Source organism: Callithrix jacchus, chromosome 17 (genome assembly GCF_049354715.1).
Source record: "Callithrix jacchus isolate 240 chromosome 17, calJac240_pri, whole genome shotgun sequence".
Lineage (NCBI taxonomy): Eukaryota > Metazoa > Chordata > Mammalia > Primates > Cebidae > Callithrix > Callithrix jacchus.
In genome coordinates, this window is record NC_133518.1 from 73,767,157 (window position 1) to 73,785,309 (window position 18,153).

The 18,153-nt window shown below is 40.8% G+C and overlaps 1 protein-coding gene across 50 annotated transcripts in view; it reads left to right on the forward strand.

Annotated features, from left to right (window-relative positions):
• Positions 1-18,153, forward strand: part of ARPP21 (cAMP regulated phosphoprotein 21) — a 160,664-nt gene that overhangs the window by 95,998 nt on the left and 46,513 nt on the right. For all 50 annotated transcript variants that reach the window (XM_008983987.4, XM_078354527.1, XM_078354541.1 and 47 more), the window contains 4 exons: positions 6,033-6,217; positions 7,070-7,165; positions 8,889-9,146; positions 13,377-13,503. In XM_008983987.4, the coding sequence (XP_008982235.2) occupies positions 6,033-6,217; positions 7,070-7,165; positions 8,889-9,146; positions 13,377-13,503 (666 nt within the window). The remainder of the gene's footprint in view (positions 1-6,032; positions 6,218-7,069; positions 7,166-8,888; positions 9,147-13,376; positions 13,504-18,153) is intronic.

Consider the following 18,153-nt stretch of genomic DNA (forward strand, 5'->3'; position numbering starts at 1 on the left):
GTATGTACATATATGTATGATACATAATGCATGTTATATGTATAGGTGTATCCATAGTATGTGTATGTGTGTATATGTACATGTATCTACTTATCAAATCTCTTACTGTCAAAACTAAAAATTTGCCTCCTCTGGGCTGGAACTCATCTCCTTCTGTCATTGCTGTGAATCTAGAAAGTACACCTCTCACCCTTTTTTAAGTACCTTTCTACCAAGTACACAACAGAAATACTTGGGTGTTAGGAACCAAGATCATGTGACTATTTTTCTTCCCATTTGTAGTGCCCATGGGTTCATTTCCTTGTTACCAACATACTTACAAGCTTCTGTGCAGAGGAGCCATATACTTAGTTATTTTATTTGTTGCTTCCCCAGAATGGATAAAAAAGTCTTAGGCACTGTGCAGGTGCCCAATAATTATATCATTATTGAAGGAATATCTACTAATCATTATATATGTGGGATGGATAACAGAGCAGTTTTTCAGCTAATGCCATATATTTGAAATGTGGCTCATGTGAAAAACTACAACTGATAAAACATCTGTTTTAAGCAAGAATAAGATAAGCAATGATTTTTAAATATTAAGGTATCTGGCAATCATGTGCCAACCAAATGAAATAAAGATGTAACTTCCAAAGGAAGTTGGCACAATTGACTAAGTACTTAGCACAATTGACTAAAAACTAACTATTTGGCACACTGAAATCAACCCATTCACATATACCCTTGCAGTTTCCCCAGTATAACCATAACTTTTAATTTTGTCTGGCCTCGGACTCAGCTTTCAGCAGGTCCATCTCTAACTTAGACCTTTTTTCATTCTTCCTCTGCTATTCAGGCATCTGGATGAGTGAGGTGCCACACAGGCAGTTTTTCAAAGTTTTCCCTGTATAACATCTTCATCCTTGTAAGCCAAGCTTGGACTCCTGGGTTTGATCTTCCTCCAGTTGTCTTGGACCCAGCCTTCTTTTGGAAATTTTTAGCAGAAAGCTCAGTTTTGTTGGGCTATTTTACTTCAACTCAGTGCAATCCAGAAATGCCAATAGGCATTGGCCTCCCTCAAGAACTCGTTAATGTTCGTATATATTATTTTGACATTTTGCTTGGCCATTATCTGGTGCAAGTTTAAGACTGTGTTGTATAAGTTCATGCCATTTGCAGAGACTTCACTTGATGAGTTTTTGGGTCTGTTGTCATTCAAATATTCCTTGTAGACTTCCATAACTATACTTTTAATTTTTATCAGGACTTTTAGCATCTATTTATCCAAACTGTTTCCACATTTTTAAAATTAAATGAACCGTGAATTTTGCATTCTGTCTATAAATGTATCTTTGCAAGGTCTAAGTCAATCCTTGTCTATCCAAAATCAGTAGCTCCCTTATAATGTGACTATTTCTTTTTAAATCGTTACCCTTCTTCACAGAAGGGTAAATACAGAAATGCTTTGGTGTTAAAAACCAAGATCATATGATGACTTCACTTCCTGTGTGAACTGCCCTTTAGTTCATTTCCTTGTCACTAACGTATATATAAGCTTCTTGTCCGGAGGGTCCATGCTTAGTTTTTTTAAATTTGCTTAATTTTTTGTGTGCTTTCCTGAAATTGATGGCAAGGTCTTAGGCGTTGTGCAGGTGCTCAATAATTAGATTTATTGAAATAATATCTGCTACCCATTATGCACGTTGATATGGATAGTAGAGCAGTTTTTCACCTAATGTCATATACTTGAGAGGAATAGCATTCTGCATTTAATCCTTTTCTCTGCACCTGCTCTGCATTTAACGTGCCCTGGCTTATTTCTGTCATTGCACTCTCTCCACCTATGCCAGCACCCATGCCAAGGCCTGCTGATCGTGCTTGTGCTGTTTCTGACATGAAAACCGCCTCTAGGCTAACTAGGCCGAGGGCCAGCCAGTCCTTCTTTCCTCTTTAGTCCTCAGCTGCTGTCATTCAAACTAATTGCTTGTATTCAGTGTAATTGCATCTGGATTGGTAGAAATCATAGAATATAGCGAGACTGTCATTGCCTGACTTGGAAAGCAACCGTCACCTATCCTGGGTCTCTTAGGAAATTGCTTTTGTTCTGTTCTCTGGCATCCATCTTCTTTCATGTTTCTCAGTTCTTTCCATCTCTCCTTGTTGGTGAGCATAAAAATCCATCTTTCATATATTCTCTTCTCTTTCCAGAAGAACCTGCCATCTCTCTCTACTTAAGTGAATCCTTAGTGTTTTTTTATGTGCAATTATTTAGAAACTTCTTCTAGCCCACAGCATGTTAATCATATTTCAAATGGAGGATCTAGAATTGATCAAAAGACACATGAATGTTTTTGGGATTATGTTTTAAAATTTTAGTTATGGTCAGTTTTTTATACTTCCTTAATTTTCATTGGAGTAAAGCAAAAGCCATACAGAAATATAGAAAAACTCCTTTCTTTTTCCTTTTCATTGTATATGTACATTGTGTGTGTGTGTGTGTGTGTGTGTGTGTGTGTGTGTGTGTGTATGAGACTGATTTTGAAATAATTCCAAATGGAGTTGTATGACTGTCTCTGTGATTTTTTTTTTCAAAAAGTTTACCTAGAATTTTTCTCTTGTCTTTCTAAAATATAGAACAAATAAAACACAGGAAAACTAAAGATCAGAACACTAAATGAGCTGATAGATTTTTTAATATTGAGCTTTTAAAAATCTTTCCCCAAATTGCTGATTTGGGAGGGAAAATGGGTTGTAGTTTTGAAGCTGGAAGAAAATTATTTTTCAAAAAGAAAATTAATTTAAAACAATAAAATGCATCTATGTGTTAGGAAAACAAGTGCCTGGAAAATGAAGAACATAAAAAAAAAAAAAGAGGGAGTGAGAGCAAACACTTGATTTTGTTGCTGTTTTGCAAATACAATTCTGGCACATTTGCTTCCCCATCACAGCACATTATTGTTGTTTATGAAACTGTGATCAGAATTTAGGTATGTTTCTGAGTATGTAACGTTTAAAGTTTCTCATCACAAACACACACATATATTTGCACTCAAACTTTGTGGGAATAATAGGGAATACGAGCCTGTGGTTGCCATTCCTCAGTGAGCTGAAGTCAAGGCTTTTGCTCTCTTGAGCGTTTTGTTTGGCCTTCCTACAATCTCAGCACTTTCCTCCCCAACTTGCTCCACTTTACTTGCTTAATTTATTGAGCTACGCAATATACAGGGGAAGTGCCTGATCTGCACACATCTGAAGTGCAGACCTTAATACATTTTTGCATATGTGAAAATCTGTGTAAACGTGACTCAGAACGAGACCTCAACTATATCTAGTCTTCCTGTGGGTTTCCTCATGCCCTCCCAGATGTACGACTGTTCTGAATTCTATTACCGTTGATTAGTTTTGCCTGATCTTGTAGGTAATAAATGAGATTTCACAGTAGATGCCCTTTTGTGACTGATTTTCTTTACTTAGAATATTCACTTAATTAGCTTAGTTCCCATGTTATAACAGTCTGTTATTGCAGGAATAGCATATGTACTTTTTTCACTAGAATGTTTCCTTCCCCTGGGTCAGGTTTTAGATTTTTTTCACCTGTCTTGCTTTTGGTCTCACTCTGTCACTCAGGCTGGAGTACAGTGGCATGACCTTGGCTCACTGCAACCTCAACTTGGGCTCTAGTGACCCTCCTACCTCAACCTGCTATGGAACCAGAGGTGTGCACCACCATGTCAGGCTAACTTTGTATTATTGTTTTCTGTAGACACAGGGTTTCGCCCTGTTCCCCAGGCTGGTCTTGAACTCCTGAGCTCAAGTGATCTGCCCACTTCAGCCTCCCAAAGTGACTGATTTCCTTTACTTAGAATATTCACTTAGTTAATTAGCTTAATTCCCAAGTTATAACAAACTGTTCTTGTATGAATAGCATGCAACAGATTATAGGCATGAGCCACTGTGCCTGATGCCTTGCTCCCTTTTGTTGCAAATGTTTTCATATGATTGATGATTCTTGGTTGTTCTTTATTTATATTATTGAAGAATAAGGCTACTCTTGTTATTTCCTCTGCCATTATGCACTTCTTCTTCTTTTTTTTATTTTGAGATGGAGTTTCGCTCTTGTTACCCAGGCTGGAGTGCAATGGCGCGATCTTGGCTCACCACAACCGCTGCCTCCTGGGTTCAGGCAATTCTCCTGCCTCAGCCTCCTGGGTAGCTGGGATTACAGGCACGTGCCACCATGCCCAGCTAATTTTTTGTATTTTTAGTAGAGACGGGGTTTCACCATGTTGACCGGGATGGTCTCGATCTCTTGACCTCATGATCCACCGACCTCGGCCTCCCAAAGTGCTGGGATTACAGGTATGAGCCACCGCACCCAGCCCTCATTATGCACTTCTTACCCTGGATAATAATGGTCATGCAAGCCTTGTGTATCAGAACAACATATGGATTGAGAGGCTTTAGAATACGTGCTAGGGCGGAGCTCAGCATGCTGCCTCCACCATCTCCCTTATGCCAATATGAGGAGGACCTTCCACTGAAATATCAACCCCGTCCTGGGAGCCCTGTTCTTTCTAGGCATTTTCTCAGGCTTCTAGAGAATATTTCTCTGACTTCAGCTTATGAACAAACATTCATACTGCTCCTTTTCCAATAGGGTTACAGGATTTACTGAAAAGGGAGAAAAGTCTCACAGGTAGTTCCATGAATAGTTTGCCAATCCATTTCCTCAAGTTCTGATGCTTCTCAGTATTTATCTGCCAATACTGGGTATTGTTTCACCTTGAAACACGTCCTTCAGCTCCTCTGACTTCTCATGCATTGATTAATGGTTTTCAGTTATGACTGGATTATTTTTTCATCGTTGCCCAGTTGTTCCATGTACTCATTATGGAAGATTGGATAATTCACTTTAGTTATGTGGCATAATGGAAAGTGAATAGACTTTGACGTCTTACTGACCAGGGTCACTTTCTCCTTGTCTCACTTACTGTTTTTTATATTTCTGAATAAGTTGCTTGGTCCCCCTGAATCCTAATTTTCTTTTCTCTAAAGTGGAAATGAGACTATATATCTGCAGGTTGTCAGGAGAGCTAAGATCATGCACGTAAGGTGTCCGTCACTGTGCTCGCCACACGGAAAATGGGTTTGTTCTCTCCTTTACTCTCCCTCTTCCCCTCCTTTAGTGCACTTCGCTCTTCTTTCAGTTTTTTATTTCCATAGTTATTCTAGGAATGAGGCTTTATTTTCTCTTCTGAAAAACAGAAAAATGATAACTTTCTTCCTCACAGGAATTGTGTTGAGGCTCAAACGATGCTATTTTGTAAACTATAAAATACTCCTCAAAGACAAAGTGATGCTATGGTGAATAGCAATATTAATAATAGTAAACCATGCCATTATTTCATAAGGCATAAGACTGTATAATAGCTTTTCCATTACTAGATGATTCTGTGATGCACGACTTTTAAAATCTAAAACCCTGTGTGTCCTTGCTTATGTCTGTTTCCTAGAAGTGAGTGAATGTATGTGTTATGTTACATTGCATATTTACTAGAAGGACTGATAACGATTCTGAATTGGTGACAAGGCTTAGTAGAAGCAAAATAAATGTATTGGTAAATAACTTGTGACTGCACGTAGCTGGAGGTGTGTAACTGGAAAGCAGCCTTATCCTTCAGTGTATGTTATCTTGCAGATGGCTGTGAGGTGCTGGGCAGAAAACATCTAGCTTTGTGAAGATTGCTTCTCCACAGGCCCCTCCACTGGTGCCTCCATCCACAGATACATTTAGCTTTGGCAAAGCTCCCTGCAGTGGTCGATTTATTTGCTGCTTCTTAAATTGCTATGGGCTCCCACTGTCACCTAGCTTAAGTGCTGGATTACAAACAGCAAGGTCTTCACATGGGTGTAGGTTTGGGGGTCTTAGATTTCCACTGCCTTGCCCCTTGACTTTAGGTTACGTTTTGAGTATCTATCGGAGCGGTTCTTTATGCCAAAGGAGAGATTGAGAAGCTTGCCTGGACTAAGCTCTGACTCCGTTGCAGGCCAGCCCTTTGTGAATCCCGATGGAACTCCTGCAATATACAACCCACCCACCAGTCAGCAGCCCCTGCGAAGCGCCATGGTGGGGCAGTCCCAGCAGCAGCCGCCGCAGCAGCAGCCCTCCCCGCAGCCCCAGCAGCAGGTCCAGCCACCGCAGCCACAGATGTCAGGCCCTCTGGTCACTCAGGTAAGGGGCTGGTTGGAAGGCTGGGAAGGGAAGTACCCTGAGATGAAGGCTGTATAGTCCTCAGGGCAGCAGAGAATCAGGGAGAAGGGTATATTTTCCACTCAAGCCTCATAAATAAAACCTGGCAGCAGAGAGTTCTTTGCAGATTGACAGGATTTTATCTGGATTCTTAAGTTTAGATAGAGGTGAGTGCCCCATCCAGTAACTTGCAAGTTGAAGGAATGAAAGTAGGGAGAATAAATGAGCTTTTTCCTTTGGTCTAAATGTCTTTTTTTTTTTAATGTATGGAGGAGCCTCTATCAGAGACTGAACTCCAGGTGTTTGTGTCATCTTTCTCCCCCAATCCTGTCACAGATCAAATGCTCTTGTCTGCCATGAATCAGGACTGAATTCTTCATCAATAGGAAGAGCAGAAATTAGTCAATTCCAAGGAGGGCTGGCTGTTCCTACAAACTCCCCTTAGAGAGATGCATTGCCAGCCTCCTTTGCTGGGAAGACACAAAGACATGTCAATAGAAACCTGTAGGCTGCCAGAGTGAAACTCTTTCTACATTTTTGATATTATGTCTTTGTTTCGGGACAATATTTTCAGACCCAGAGGATGTAGCCAACAATATCAAATGTACATCAATAACTTCCTTAAAAACATCACTAAGTGCAAATGGGCCTCTCTCAACAATGTCTGGCTCCTTTCTTTCAGAGCCTTGCCTTTTCCTCGGTGGCGGATTCCCCTCTCCGGAGTGCACAGAACCCAGAGAGCCTATGAAGGACAGGGGTGTGCTTCTCGTGAGATTTCAGCCCCAGTGCTTTTCTGTTACCTGATCAATTTTTTCTCTCCTCCTGTCTGTCCAGGGGCTGCAGGCTTCCTCCCAGTCAGTGCAATATCCAGCAGTCTCTTTTCCTGCCCAGCACCTCCTGCCTGTGTCTCCAGCGCAGCACTTTCCCATGGTACTGTATTGTGTGTACACTGATTTTACTACTATTCTGCATGGTACTGGCTGACACTGGGTGGGTGCCCTGGGCTGACTGTGAGGGAGTGTGTATGAGTGCCTCATTTCTAATCTTACAGCCCATCTCTGCAAAACACTGGTTTTCTTTCTGTCGTCTGTCTGTCCCATGCTGAGTGCTTCTGTGGTCTGGTACCCTTTTAAGAGTATACCTCACGCCTGTAATCCCAGCACTTTGGGAGGTCGAGGCGGGTGGATCACAAGGTCAAGAGATTGCGACCATCCTGGTCAACATGGTGAAACCCCGTCTCTACTAAAAATACAAAAAATTAGCTGGGCATGGTGGCGCGTGCCTGTAATCCCAGCTACTCAGGAGGCTGAGGCAGGAGAATTGCCTGAACCCAGGAGGTAGAGGTTGCAGTGAGCCAAGGTCACGCCATTGCACTCCAGCCTGGGTAACAAGAGTGAAACTCCATCTCAAAAAAAAAAAAAAGAGTATACCAGCTAAGCAGGAAGTGAATGACTTCAGAGTTGGAAATCAGGAGTAGAGAGATACAGGAATTTGGCATGAGGGTTTGAGGAAGATCTCAAAGATGGTATTAGAATGAGAACCATTATCACCCTGTGCTCATGATATAGGTGTCCCCAGGATTCAAATCTCCCAATTTTCTTTGATTTTTTATTCCCCTCAATTCACTAGGTCATTTTGAGTAACAGCTTAAAGAATGAGCATTGTGGCCGGGTGCAGTGGCTCTCGCCTGTAATCCCAGCACTTTGGGAGGCTGAGTTGGGTGGATCATGAGGTCAAGAGATCAAGACCAGCCTGCCTATCATGGTGAAATCCCACCTCTACTAAAAATGCAAAAATTAGCTGGGTGTGGTAGTGTGCACCTGTAGTCCCAGCTACTTGGGAGACTGAGGCAGGGGAGTCACTTGAACCTGGGAAGTGGAGTTTGCAGTGAGCCAAGATCATGCCACTGCACTCCAGCCTCACAAAAGAGTGAGACTCCATCTTGGGGGAAAAAAGAAAGAAAGAAAGAAGAAAAGAAAGAGAGGGAGAGGGAGAGAGAGAGAGAAGAAAGAAAGAAGAAAGAGAGAAAGAAGAAAGAGAAAGAAGAAAGAAAGAAAGAAAGAGAAAGAAAAAGAAAGAAAGAAAGAAAGAAAGAAAGAAAGAAAGAAAGAAAGAAAGAAAGAAAGAAAGAAAGAAAGAAAGAGAAGGAAAGAAAGCTTTTAAATTTCAGATCAGGCCAGTGGACAAATACTCCCTAATATAGGAATATAATCCCACCCAGCCCATTGGTGATACAGGTCCTGGCTCCATCTTTGCAGCAGCACTGGGGGTGCTGAGTATGAGTGGTTCTGCCTTTTGGGTGCTCTCCAGAGGCAGAGTCTATGGTTGCTGCTGGGAAGACAAGCTGACCCTTCAGGACAGAATATCAAGACTTCCTTGTATGCAACACCATCCTGAGGAGCCTGTGCTTTCAGTGGAAAAAATAAGAATTTGTTTCCATTGAAAGAGAAAGATTTGGATCAAAATTTTTGCCATCTCTGACCCTTGGGATGATTAATTTTTCTCTTGTTATGTTCCGGCTAAAGAATTATTTTATTTTATTCCAAATTGTACTTCCCTTCTCTCCTGCAACTCCAAACATGTGTCCTGTGTCTTCCTCTCTTGTTACCATGCTGATCCCACAAATGTCCGCATTTATTTCCATGACTTGCAGAGAGACGATGTGGCTACACAGTTTGGCCAGATGACCTTGAGCCGGCAGTCCTCGGGGGAGACTGAACCCCCATCAGGTCCTGTCTACCCGTCCTCACTTATGCCACAGCCAGCCCAGCAGCCAAGCTATGTCATCGCCTCTACAGGCCAGCAGCTTCCTACAGGAGGATTCTCAGGCTCTGGCCCTCCCATCTCCCAGCAGGTCCTCCAGCCCCCCGCCTCACCACAGGGATTTGTGCAACAGGCTCCACCTGCACAGGTAGGTGTTCTTCCTCATGCCTGTAACCTACAGCTGATTTTTGATGCATTTTGACCTTTATCTCTCTGTGTAGAATGTAACCAGATTCAATCCCTTTCTCATTTGTATTAATACTCCTCACCAACAGGAAGCGGTGCATTTTTTCCCACTCATCAGTTGTTCAAAATTACAGGGCTCAGAATGTGATTTGATTGAAACTGATCCAACTGCCCATGAAAACAACAAGGGAATATCCCATTTTCCAGGCTGCTGGTACAGAGACCATAAGAAAGCATTATCTGCCATGTGATATTCTGCTCAGGGGATTGCCCCGGAAGGAAATGCCTTGGAAAAGGGAAAGGTCCAGACTTAAGGGACCTTTAACCCTCTCTTGCTGCTACTCCAAAAATGTGTTCTTTCCTTTCTTATCAATTCATAAGCATTTTCTGGAGCTAATCTGGCACTCCAGGCAGGACCTCCTCTATGAATATAAAGGAGGAGGGGAAGCTGATATATACAGTCCCTTTCTCTCCCTAAGGGAAAGCAGAGCTCATGTGTCTCTCACAGGTAGCCATTAATCATATTTAATTGACTTGAGCATGTAAGACACCACAGATCACTGATTTTTACTGTCTTCTCGAAGACTGATTATGTGTTACTGTTCACCACCAAACATCTCTGGTGCTCTCTTGGGTATCCCTTGCAGAATATTGGAAGTGATTACTGTCAAGATATAAAATGCACAGAGGCATTTTCTGGTCCATTTTCAAGTCACACAGATCCCAAGAAAATTGCATCCTAATTATGAAGTATTGCATTGGATGAGCTGTTGAAAGTGCAGCGTCACCTTTGTATCATTTGTTTCACTGCCTTAACATCTTGAATAAATTATTTTCTTTTCAAGCCACACAAAACCCTCTACCATGAAATAATTGTCACTAAATTGTTCATTTTATTTTGAGTGATTGATTAATGCTTCATCTTCAGTTGCCTTCTCTGTAATATCTCTTCACGAGTAGGATTTTAAAGATGTGTAAAATAAGTGTAAGTTACAGGAGAAAGGGACTAATTAATATATCAACAATTATATCAATAAATTAAAGACTTCAAGCTTAATTATTAGGAAAAATAATTTAGCTTTTTTGGCCTAAAAAGCATTTAAGTGTCCTTGCTAATTTCTGCTGACAGACAAAATAGTTAGCGGGATGTTTACTTAAATTTAGAAGAAAAAAAAGCATAAAATAAAAATTAGCCAGATTTTGTAGCTCACACCTGTAATGCTAGCACTTTGGAAAGCTGAGGCAAAAGGTGTACTTGAGCTTGGGAGTTCAAGACCAGCCTGGACAATATAGGGAAACTTCATCTCTGCAAAAAAAAAAAAAAAAAAAAAAAAATATATATATATATATATATATAGCTAGGTATGGTGGTACATACTTGTGGTTTCACCTATTTGGGAGGCTGAGGTGGGAGAATCGCTTGAGCCTGGGATGTCAAGGCTACAGTGAGCCATGACAATACCACTACACTCCAGCCCAGGAAACGATGCAAGACCCTGTCTGAGAAAATGAAATAAATAAATAAATATTTTAAAATGAAAGTCTTTCTTCACTGAAGAGATTTTAATATTAATCAACTGCAGAAGCAAAAACAATTCATAACCCCTGTTGTGTCTGTGACAGAAATACTTTCACTCCTTCTTCAGTAGGTTTAAGATAGAAAGAGAGGGAGGTATCCATGGTTCATGATCAGTCTAGACATAGATGAACTTCTTTTTGAAGAATCACAGATAAAGATATAGGCTACAGCCCACAGTAACTTTTAATTTAGTAAATACTTTAAAATCTGATCACCCAACTATGGAACGATGAAAATAACTTAGTTCAGATTCAGCCCACAACTTTATGTGGAAATACGTTAAATTTCTGGAGAAAATGAATCTGTATAATAAATGTGAAGGTCGATTTCATCTGACTCGTGTGCTTTCTAAATGCCCACGGGAAAGGTGCAGTGGGCAACACGTGGATGAGGCAAAGACGATTTGAAGAAGGGACATGGGAGAAGTGCGTATTTTTTATAGTTTCTTCTTTCCTTTCCCTCCGAATCCAGTTATTTTTAGATTCTCGATATTTTAACGTGATTGGATTGAACATATACATTTTCTCCCTTTTGGGCCATTCTTACTCCTTTCTCCCTTTACCTCTCTCCTTTCAAACCTTTCATGCTCATCTTTTAAAAGACTGCTGTTAACCTGGCTTCCTTTCCATCCTCTTTGCTTGAGGATGAGGATAGACCAAGAGCTGGTTTTCTTCATCTGATTGGGGTGATAGTTCCTAAGAGCTGAGCAAAGTACCACCTTGCAGTGGTGCTGGATACAGTCAGCCAAATCTCTGGCTCAGCTGCAAAGGTATCACAGAAGCTGTGTCTGCGGGAAAGAACAAAACACAACAAACAACAAAACTGAATTCATGAAAAATCTTTTTTACATGCAGTTGTACTTTTATCCTAACTGTTAGTGCTCATTAGAGTGTTTGTAACTATAAATTCCTTCATTCCTGAGCATATTTTATGTTTTACATTGAACATAGGAGGGAGATCAAGGAATAGATACCACATTCATGAGCTTACATTTAATCAAGGCACAGTCTTTTCTAAAGGAACAAAATGTTATTTCCTAAAAGACATGTAAATATAAATCCTGACAAATAAATTAGATGATAAGTTGTTCTTATTCTTACTATTGGGAGGCATCTGATGCATAATGGTAGTCATCTTTAATAGCACCACAATTTGCCAGAGCATAGCTAAATGCTATTATTACTCCAGAATTATTTGTTTTTATTGTTATAAACTGCCTGACAAAATAAGGGAAAAGTAGTAAGCTCAAATCACTATGAATAAGGTATGCAGTGAATTAGTTTCCAGCTACTGACCCAAGATTGCTTTAGACTCATTCAGCCTCTTGCCCTTGAATATCCATATATTATATAACCACAGCTATAATTTACCATGATTCCATGAAATTGCAGAGTTACAGGAGTTACAGATTCACACAGATTGTTATATTTTGTTCCCACTCTATCCTTGGCAGTAAAATATGTTACATATGTTTCAATAGCAACATTGAAACAGAAGAGTGCTTCTTATGTGACCTGAGCAAATCAGAAAACAAAATAGCCATGAAAATCACAGTTCTCAAATAATTGGCTTGTAATGTTGTTCTGTGTATCTAACTTTTGTGGGCTGTCTACTTGGGTACCTCAGTTGTCATTTTAGAGAATATAATAGGAGAAAACGCAGAAGCCTGGAGAGGGAAAATCATTAACTAAGATTAGTAAGAAAGTGGCCTTAATATAAATGACTTGAGGCAGTCAAAGAAGTCTGACAGATTGGTGAACATTTGATTTGGCTCATAATCAAGTAGTCAGAATGCTTTTATTCACTCTCAGTCATAAGAAAGTTAAGAAGGTAGCATAAATAGGATTTTTAGAATCTTATTTCCCCTTTTAGATCGAACATACATTTTTTTGAATAGTGGCATGTCCCAAGCATTCTGCAATGTGCTTTAATAGACTACTGTATTTCATAATTGCATTCTCTGCTCCTTTCAGGCTAGAGATCAGCAGTTTTCATGTCTCACTTCTGTTTCCATTAGAAAAGCAATTCAAGTTATATATAATATTTAAAATGTAGGTTTTTATTGTTGATGATAACTGTGTTACTCTCTCTTGTTTGATCTAAAAAACCCTCAAAAGGCTTGTGTTAAAACAACCATTTTGTGATCACGATTAGGTCAGCAGTTGAGCAGGATTTATCACAGATGGCTCACCTCTGCTCCGTGTGGCTGGGGTGACTTGACTGGGGCTACCCCCACATGCCTGGAACTTGAGGTACCTGTTCCACACATGGCCTTTGCAGCAGAATAGTCTGGACTTCTTTATCTCTCGGCTGGGTTCCCCGCCTACAGCCGTGGAAGGGGCAAGTCTTTAGGATCAGGCTTGAAAGTTTTAGACATCATTTCTGCCTCGTGGCATTGGTCAAAAAAGTCACAGAACCAGGTCAGATTGAAGGTTTGGGGAATGGATTTTGCCTCTTCATGGGAGAAGTCGCATGCCCATACACATAAGCATGGGAGAAGTTTGTGGTGGCCATCTTCACCACCTACCACAATTACAAGATGAAAACATAATTATGTTTAAAAATTTACATGACCGTTCTCATGCTCTGCTTTCTTTCCCCTTTCTTCCACAGATGCCTGTCTATTATTATCCATCTGGTCAGTACCCTACCTCAACCACACAACAGTACCGGCCCATGGCCTCAGTTCAGTACAATGCCCAGAGGAGTCAGCAGATGCCACAGGCAGCCCAGCAAGCAGGTACTTGGAATCTCTTTCCCATTTTCTTCGCAACCCGGTTATTTTTGCTGGTGAATCTTGTACTCTTTGGATGAGTGTTCAAGCTTGGCAATTTAAATCAGCACATTTCCTCTACCCAGAGAAGATAACGAAGCTTTGATTGACTCTGTGTGGAAAAGGAGTAGGTACGAGAAGGTGAAGCATGTCAGACTAGCATCCCTGGCATGCATGCTAAACAGTCTACATGAATTATTTTTTGATCCTTCTTCCGTTAAATCAGAGTCAACCACGTTCTTACCTTTCTAGTTCAGATCTTCTTTTAATTTTTTTTTTTTTTTTTTTTTTTTTTTCATTTTCAATTTGAAGAGAGTGCTTTCCCTGTTCTTAAGGCTAGGGAACAAAATTAGGTTGTTTTAATACCGTGCTGAAAGATACTGCCTTCACAAGAAGGCTACTGAGAATGCAGCGTGTCTCGGTGGAACTGTGACTCCATGGTTCACTTTCATCATGACCACACGCCTCCTGCCCAGAGCCCGGCAGCCACTGTGCAGTGGGAAGGGGGGCCGATACACTGTACGAGAGTGAGTAGCAGGTCTCACAGTGAACCGGTCTCTTTCCCTACTGTGTCACACTCCTAATGGAATGCCGTTGCCCAGAGAGCAGCAGGAACCCGACAGGGCTGAGTGACTTGTGCTAGGGAGAGGTTTGTGTCATTCCTGCTGGCCAAACTGCGGGAAAACTGCTAATTGTCATGCTGAAGACCGCCTGACGGGGAGACTCTGCCTTCTGTAAGTAGGTCATGTAAAGAGCAGGTGCTCCTTGCTGCTGCTCCTAGATGCCTGCTTCGTGATCTGATTACTACACTGAATCTATGTTATGCATATGTAATGTGTACAGATACATGTATGTAGTATTTGCACAATATGTACCATCTTTATAAGCTCTGGAAAAAAAAGTGCAGTTCTTGCCAAGGATCAGCGCCAATCACAGACACCCTGAGAATCCTAATGCTAACACTGCTAGCATCCTGTCAGATTTGAGAAAAAATTAAATTCCTCCGTTTGTGGATGGCTACATGTTCTTTGGTTTATCTCATGGCCTATTTAAAGTCTGTGGGAGAAGAATTAGAGAAACCTATATCCTCCAGCCAGATTTTGTCTTGTTTCAACACTGTGTTAGTTTGGGGAAGAATATATTAGACCTCTGAATTGACTTTAGACTTTTACAGTGTTCTGAGAACACTGAAGGGTTTCAGATAACTAGCTATTTTAAGAAAATCACTTGGCAATCTTTTCTCTGACTTGTGGGAAATGTTATTCTCTTTGCCATTTTGGTGGTGACATTTTGGGCTATCAGTTTAGATGTATGCTATAGCAATGTATTGCTTGCATTCTGCACTATCTTATTTTATGCTAATGTTGATTGAAAGGTTAATTTATGATCTTGAGGATCTTGGTTTAGAGGTTATGGGGAAGTTTTCTTCTTGGTTAGCAATGGCTTTAGAAGAAGAAAGATGTAGCTATCTAATTATAATGATTTTTTATTAGGTTTGGTGCCCTTGTGTGGCAATTTTAAAAGAGATTATTTCAGTCTTGTGGTAGAATGTCATCACAGAAAGAAATGCAGTTACAAAACATGCTGGAATCCACTAAACCTATAAACTCTAGATCTGTGTGAGAAAGTTAGATGAATATGCTAACTGGGCAACAGAATTAGATCTCAAAAAAGTCTAGGCCTCCCCCACTGATGTCTACACTGCTTTTTCGCCTCTTCACTAACTTCATTAGTAGATGTCTAAACAAGAGACAATATATGAGACATTTTTTACTGTTTCATAAAACACAATGGGAGAACTTAGGGATGTGGAAACACCCTTCCCCATCCAGTTAGAGATCTAACTGGCTCCAACTACATTCCATGGCAACCTGGTGGCTTTTGTTTGTCACATGTTCCCACATCACCGCAAAAATGACACTCCTAAGACAAGATTAATAACACGGTAATGAGAAGCGTGCACTCTAGAGCAGCACCAAAATCAATATAGAAGCAAGGCAGTGCCTAGGGTGTCAAGGAAGTGGGTGTCAGTTGATGCAGCCTGTACAGGGTGAGGAGGTGAGAACAGTGAAATGATCATGAACAATATTGTCCCCAGAAATGATGGCATTAATGTTCACATGCAGACTGAGACCTTTGGGCTCTCAGTTTACTGGAAGCCTAAAATCCCAATACAGTTTCCACTACAGCGCTGAATGTATCCAGTATCTGGGGAAGCAGATGGTGTTCCCTGACCTTACAGAGAATCACTTCTGCTAATAAAATCCAAGTAACCCAGGCCACATAATGGCTCTTTGAGAGTCCGCAGAGGCTCTGGGTCCTACAACTGGGAGGTGTTTTGTTAAGCCTAGTGAGACTAAGAGAAACTTTCCAAATGGACATGGCAGTCATTTGTGAGAGCAACTCACTGTTGATGGACTATCTCATAGAAGAAAGAGCCTTTTTAGATAATTAGGGAAGTTATATTTTCTGGAGTAACTAGAAGATAAGACTCCTCCATCTTTAAGTCAAACTATGGGCTACTGTCCCCCTGTCACCCTCCCACAAAGATGTTTTAACTTGTTCTTCCCCCTGCCTCCTGCAGTCGGGTGTCTTAAGATCTGACCCTCTTCCATCTTCATCTGATACTGACACCAGATTGTGTCATAGCATCCTCAGCTATCATGCGGTTAAATATTAGAGTGGGACAGAATTATGTCAGTTAAAGCCAAATGAGATTTTAATCTGAATTTGCTTCTTGGCACTGTTCTTAATCTCTATTTAATTGCAGTAAAGCATCTCTTCTTTTCCTGTACTCTTGCCAGAATTGAAATCTGTCAGTTACTCCATGTTTTCTAGAACTCAAAACTCTATATAGTTAATTTTTATAAGGTGAACTGGACACTTTATTATTGATTAAACAAGACACCTGTGTTTTCCTGAGGCCCGGTAGGGAGACATATTTATTCAGGTGATTTTGTACTCTTACCCAATCAGCGTATAGTAAAAGGCCCTAAGTATGTGGAAGAGAAAGCCTATGTGGGCTAACACATGTAATCCCAATACTTTGGGAGGCCTAGGCGGGTGGATCACCTGAGGTCAGGAGTTCGAGACCAGCCTTATCAACAGGGTGAAACCCTGTGTCTACTAAAAAAAAAACACATAAAAATTAGATGGGCATGGTGGCTGGTGCCTGTAATCCCAGCTACTCAATTCTATTCAAGAGACTTGCTTGAACCTGGGAGACGGAGGTTGCAGTAATCCAAGATGGCACCATTGCACTCCAGCCGGAAAGACAGAGCAAGACTCTGTCTCAAAAAACAAAACACTAATGTTGAGAACGTTTGGAGAAATCAAATGGCAGAGTTGCAAAATGATATTTGGAATTTGTAGCTACATTTGTGAGAAAAATTAAAGCCTTGAATTTACAAATATCTCCAACAGAAGAATTTGTTTATTGCCAATCTGACATTATCAGGTACCTCCAATAGGGGGGAGGCAGTTTTCTTTCTGATGGAATTATTGATAACCCAAGTCTGTATAGAAGAGCAGTTATCAGGATAGGTGCACTACCTCGTGCCTATAATTCCAGCACTTTGGGAGGCTGAAGTGGGAAGATTGCTTGATCCTGGGAGCTCAGACCAGCCTCTGCAACATGATAAGACCCCATCTCTACAGAAAATAAAACATTAGCCAGGCATGGTGGTGCTTGCCAGCAGTCCCAGCAACTTGAAGGAGTAAAAAATCACTAGGATAAAGAACTTATGTCTCCCTACTGTGCCTTAGGGAACTCAGGTGTCCTATTTAATCAGTAGTAGAGTGTCCAGTTCACCTTATAAAAATTCATTGTGTAGAATTTTAAGTCATGATGTGAGAGGATTGCTTAAGCCTGGGAGTTTGAGACTGCAGTGAGCCATAATCATGCCATTGCACTCCAGCCTAGGTGACAGAGCAAGGCAAGGGAAAGAAAGAGGCCGGGCATGGTGGATCACACCTATAATCCCAGCACTTTGGGAGGCTGAGGCAAGTGGATCACGAGGTCAAGAGATCAAGACCATCCTGGTCAACAAGGTGAAACCCCGTCTCTACTAAAAATACAAAAATTAGCTGGGCATGGTGCTGCGCGCCTGTAGTCCCAGCTACTTGGGAGGCTGAGGCAGGAGAATTGCTTGAACCCAGAAGGCGGAGGTTGCGGTGAGCCGAGATCGTGCCATTGCACTCCAGCCTGGGTAACAACAGAGAAACTCCGTCTCAAAAAAAAAAAAAAAGAAAGAGAGAGAGAGAAGAAAGAAAAAAAAGAAAGTTATTAGGTTATGGCTTGTTTGTAAAAAGACTGTAGTTTTAAAACCATTCTATGTTTGAAAGGCTTAAAAGTGAAAATATCTTGACTCAGATCAGTTTCTCAGTGTTCAGATATTGAAAGGAAGTGCCGATCAACATTTATTCCTTAATGTTTTAAGTTTATTTTAGTAGTTAGTTATCATGCCATTGTTAGTTAGTACCTGTGTCGCTATAGTTTTATTCTTGTTGAAAAACATTGAAGGCCACAAAAATATTAGCAATCATTACACCTGCCATGGATTTGGGATCTCTTCTAGGCTAGTTTAATCTCTACCACAAGTTTACAAGGGAAATATT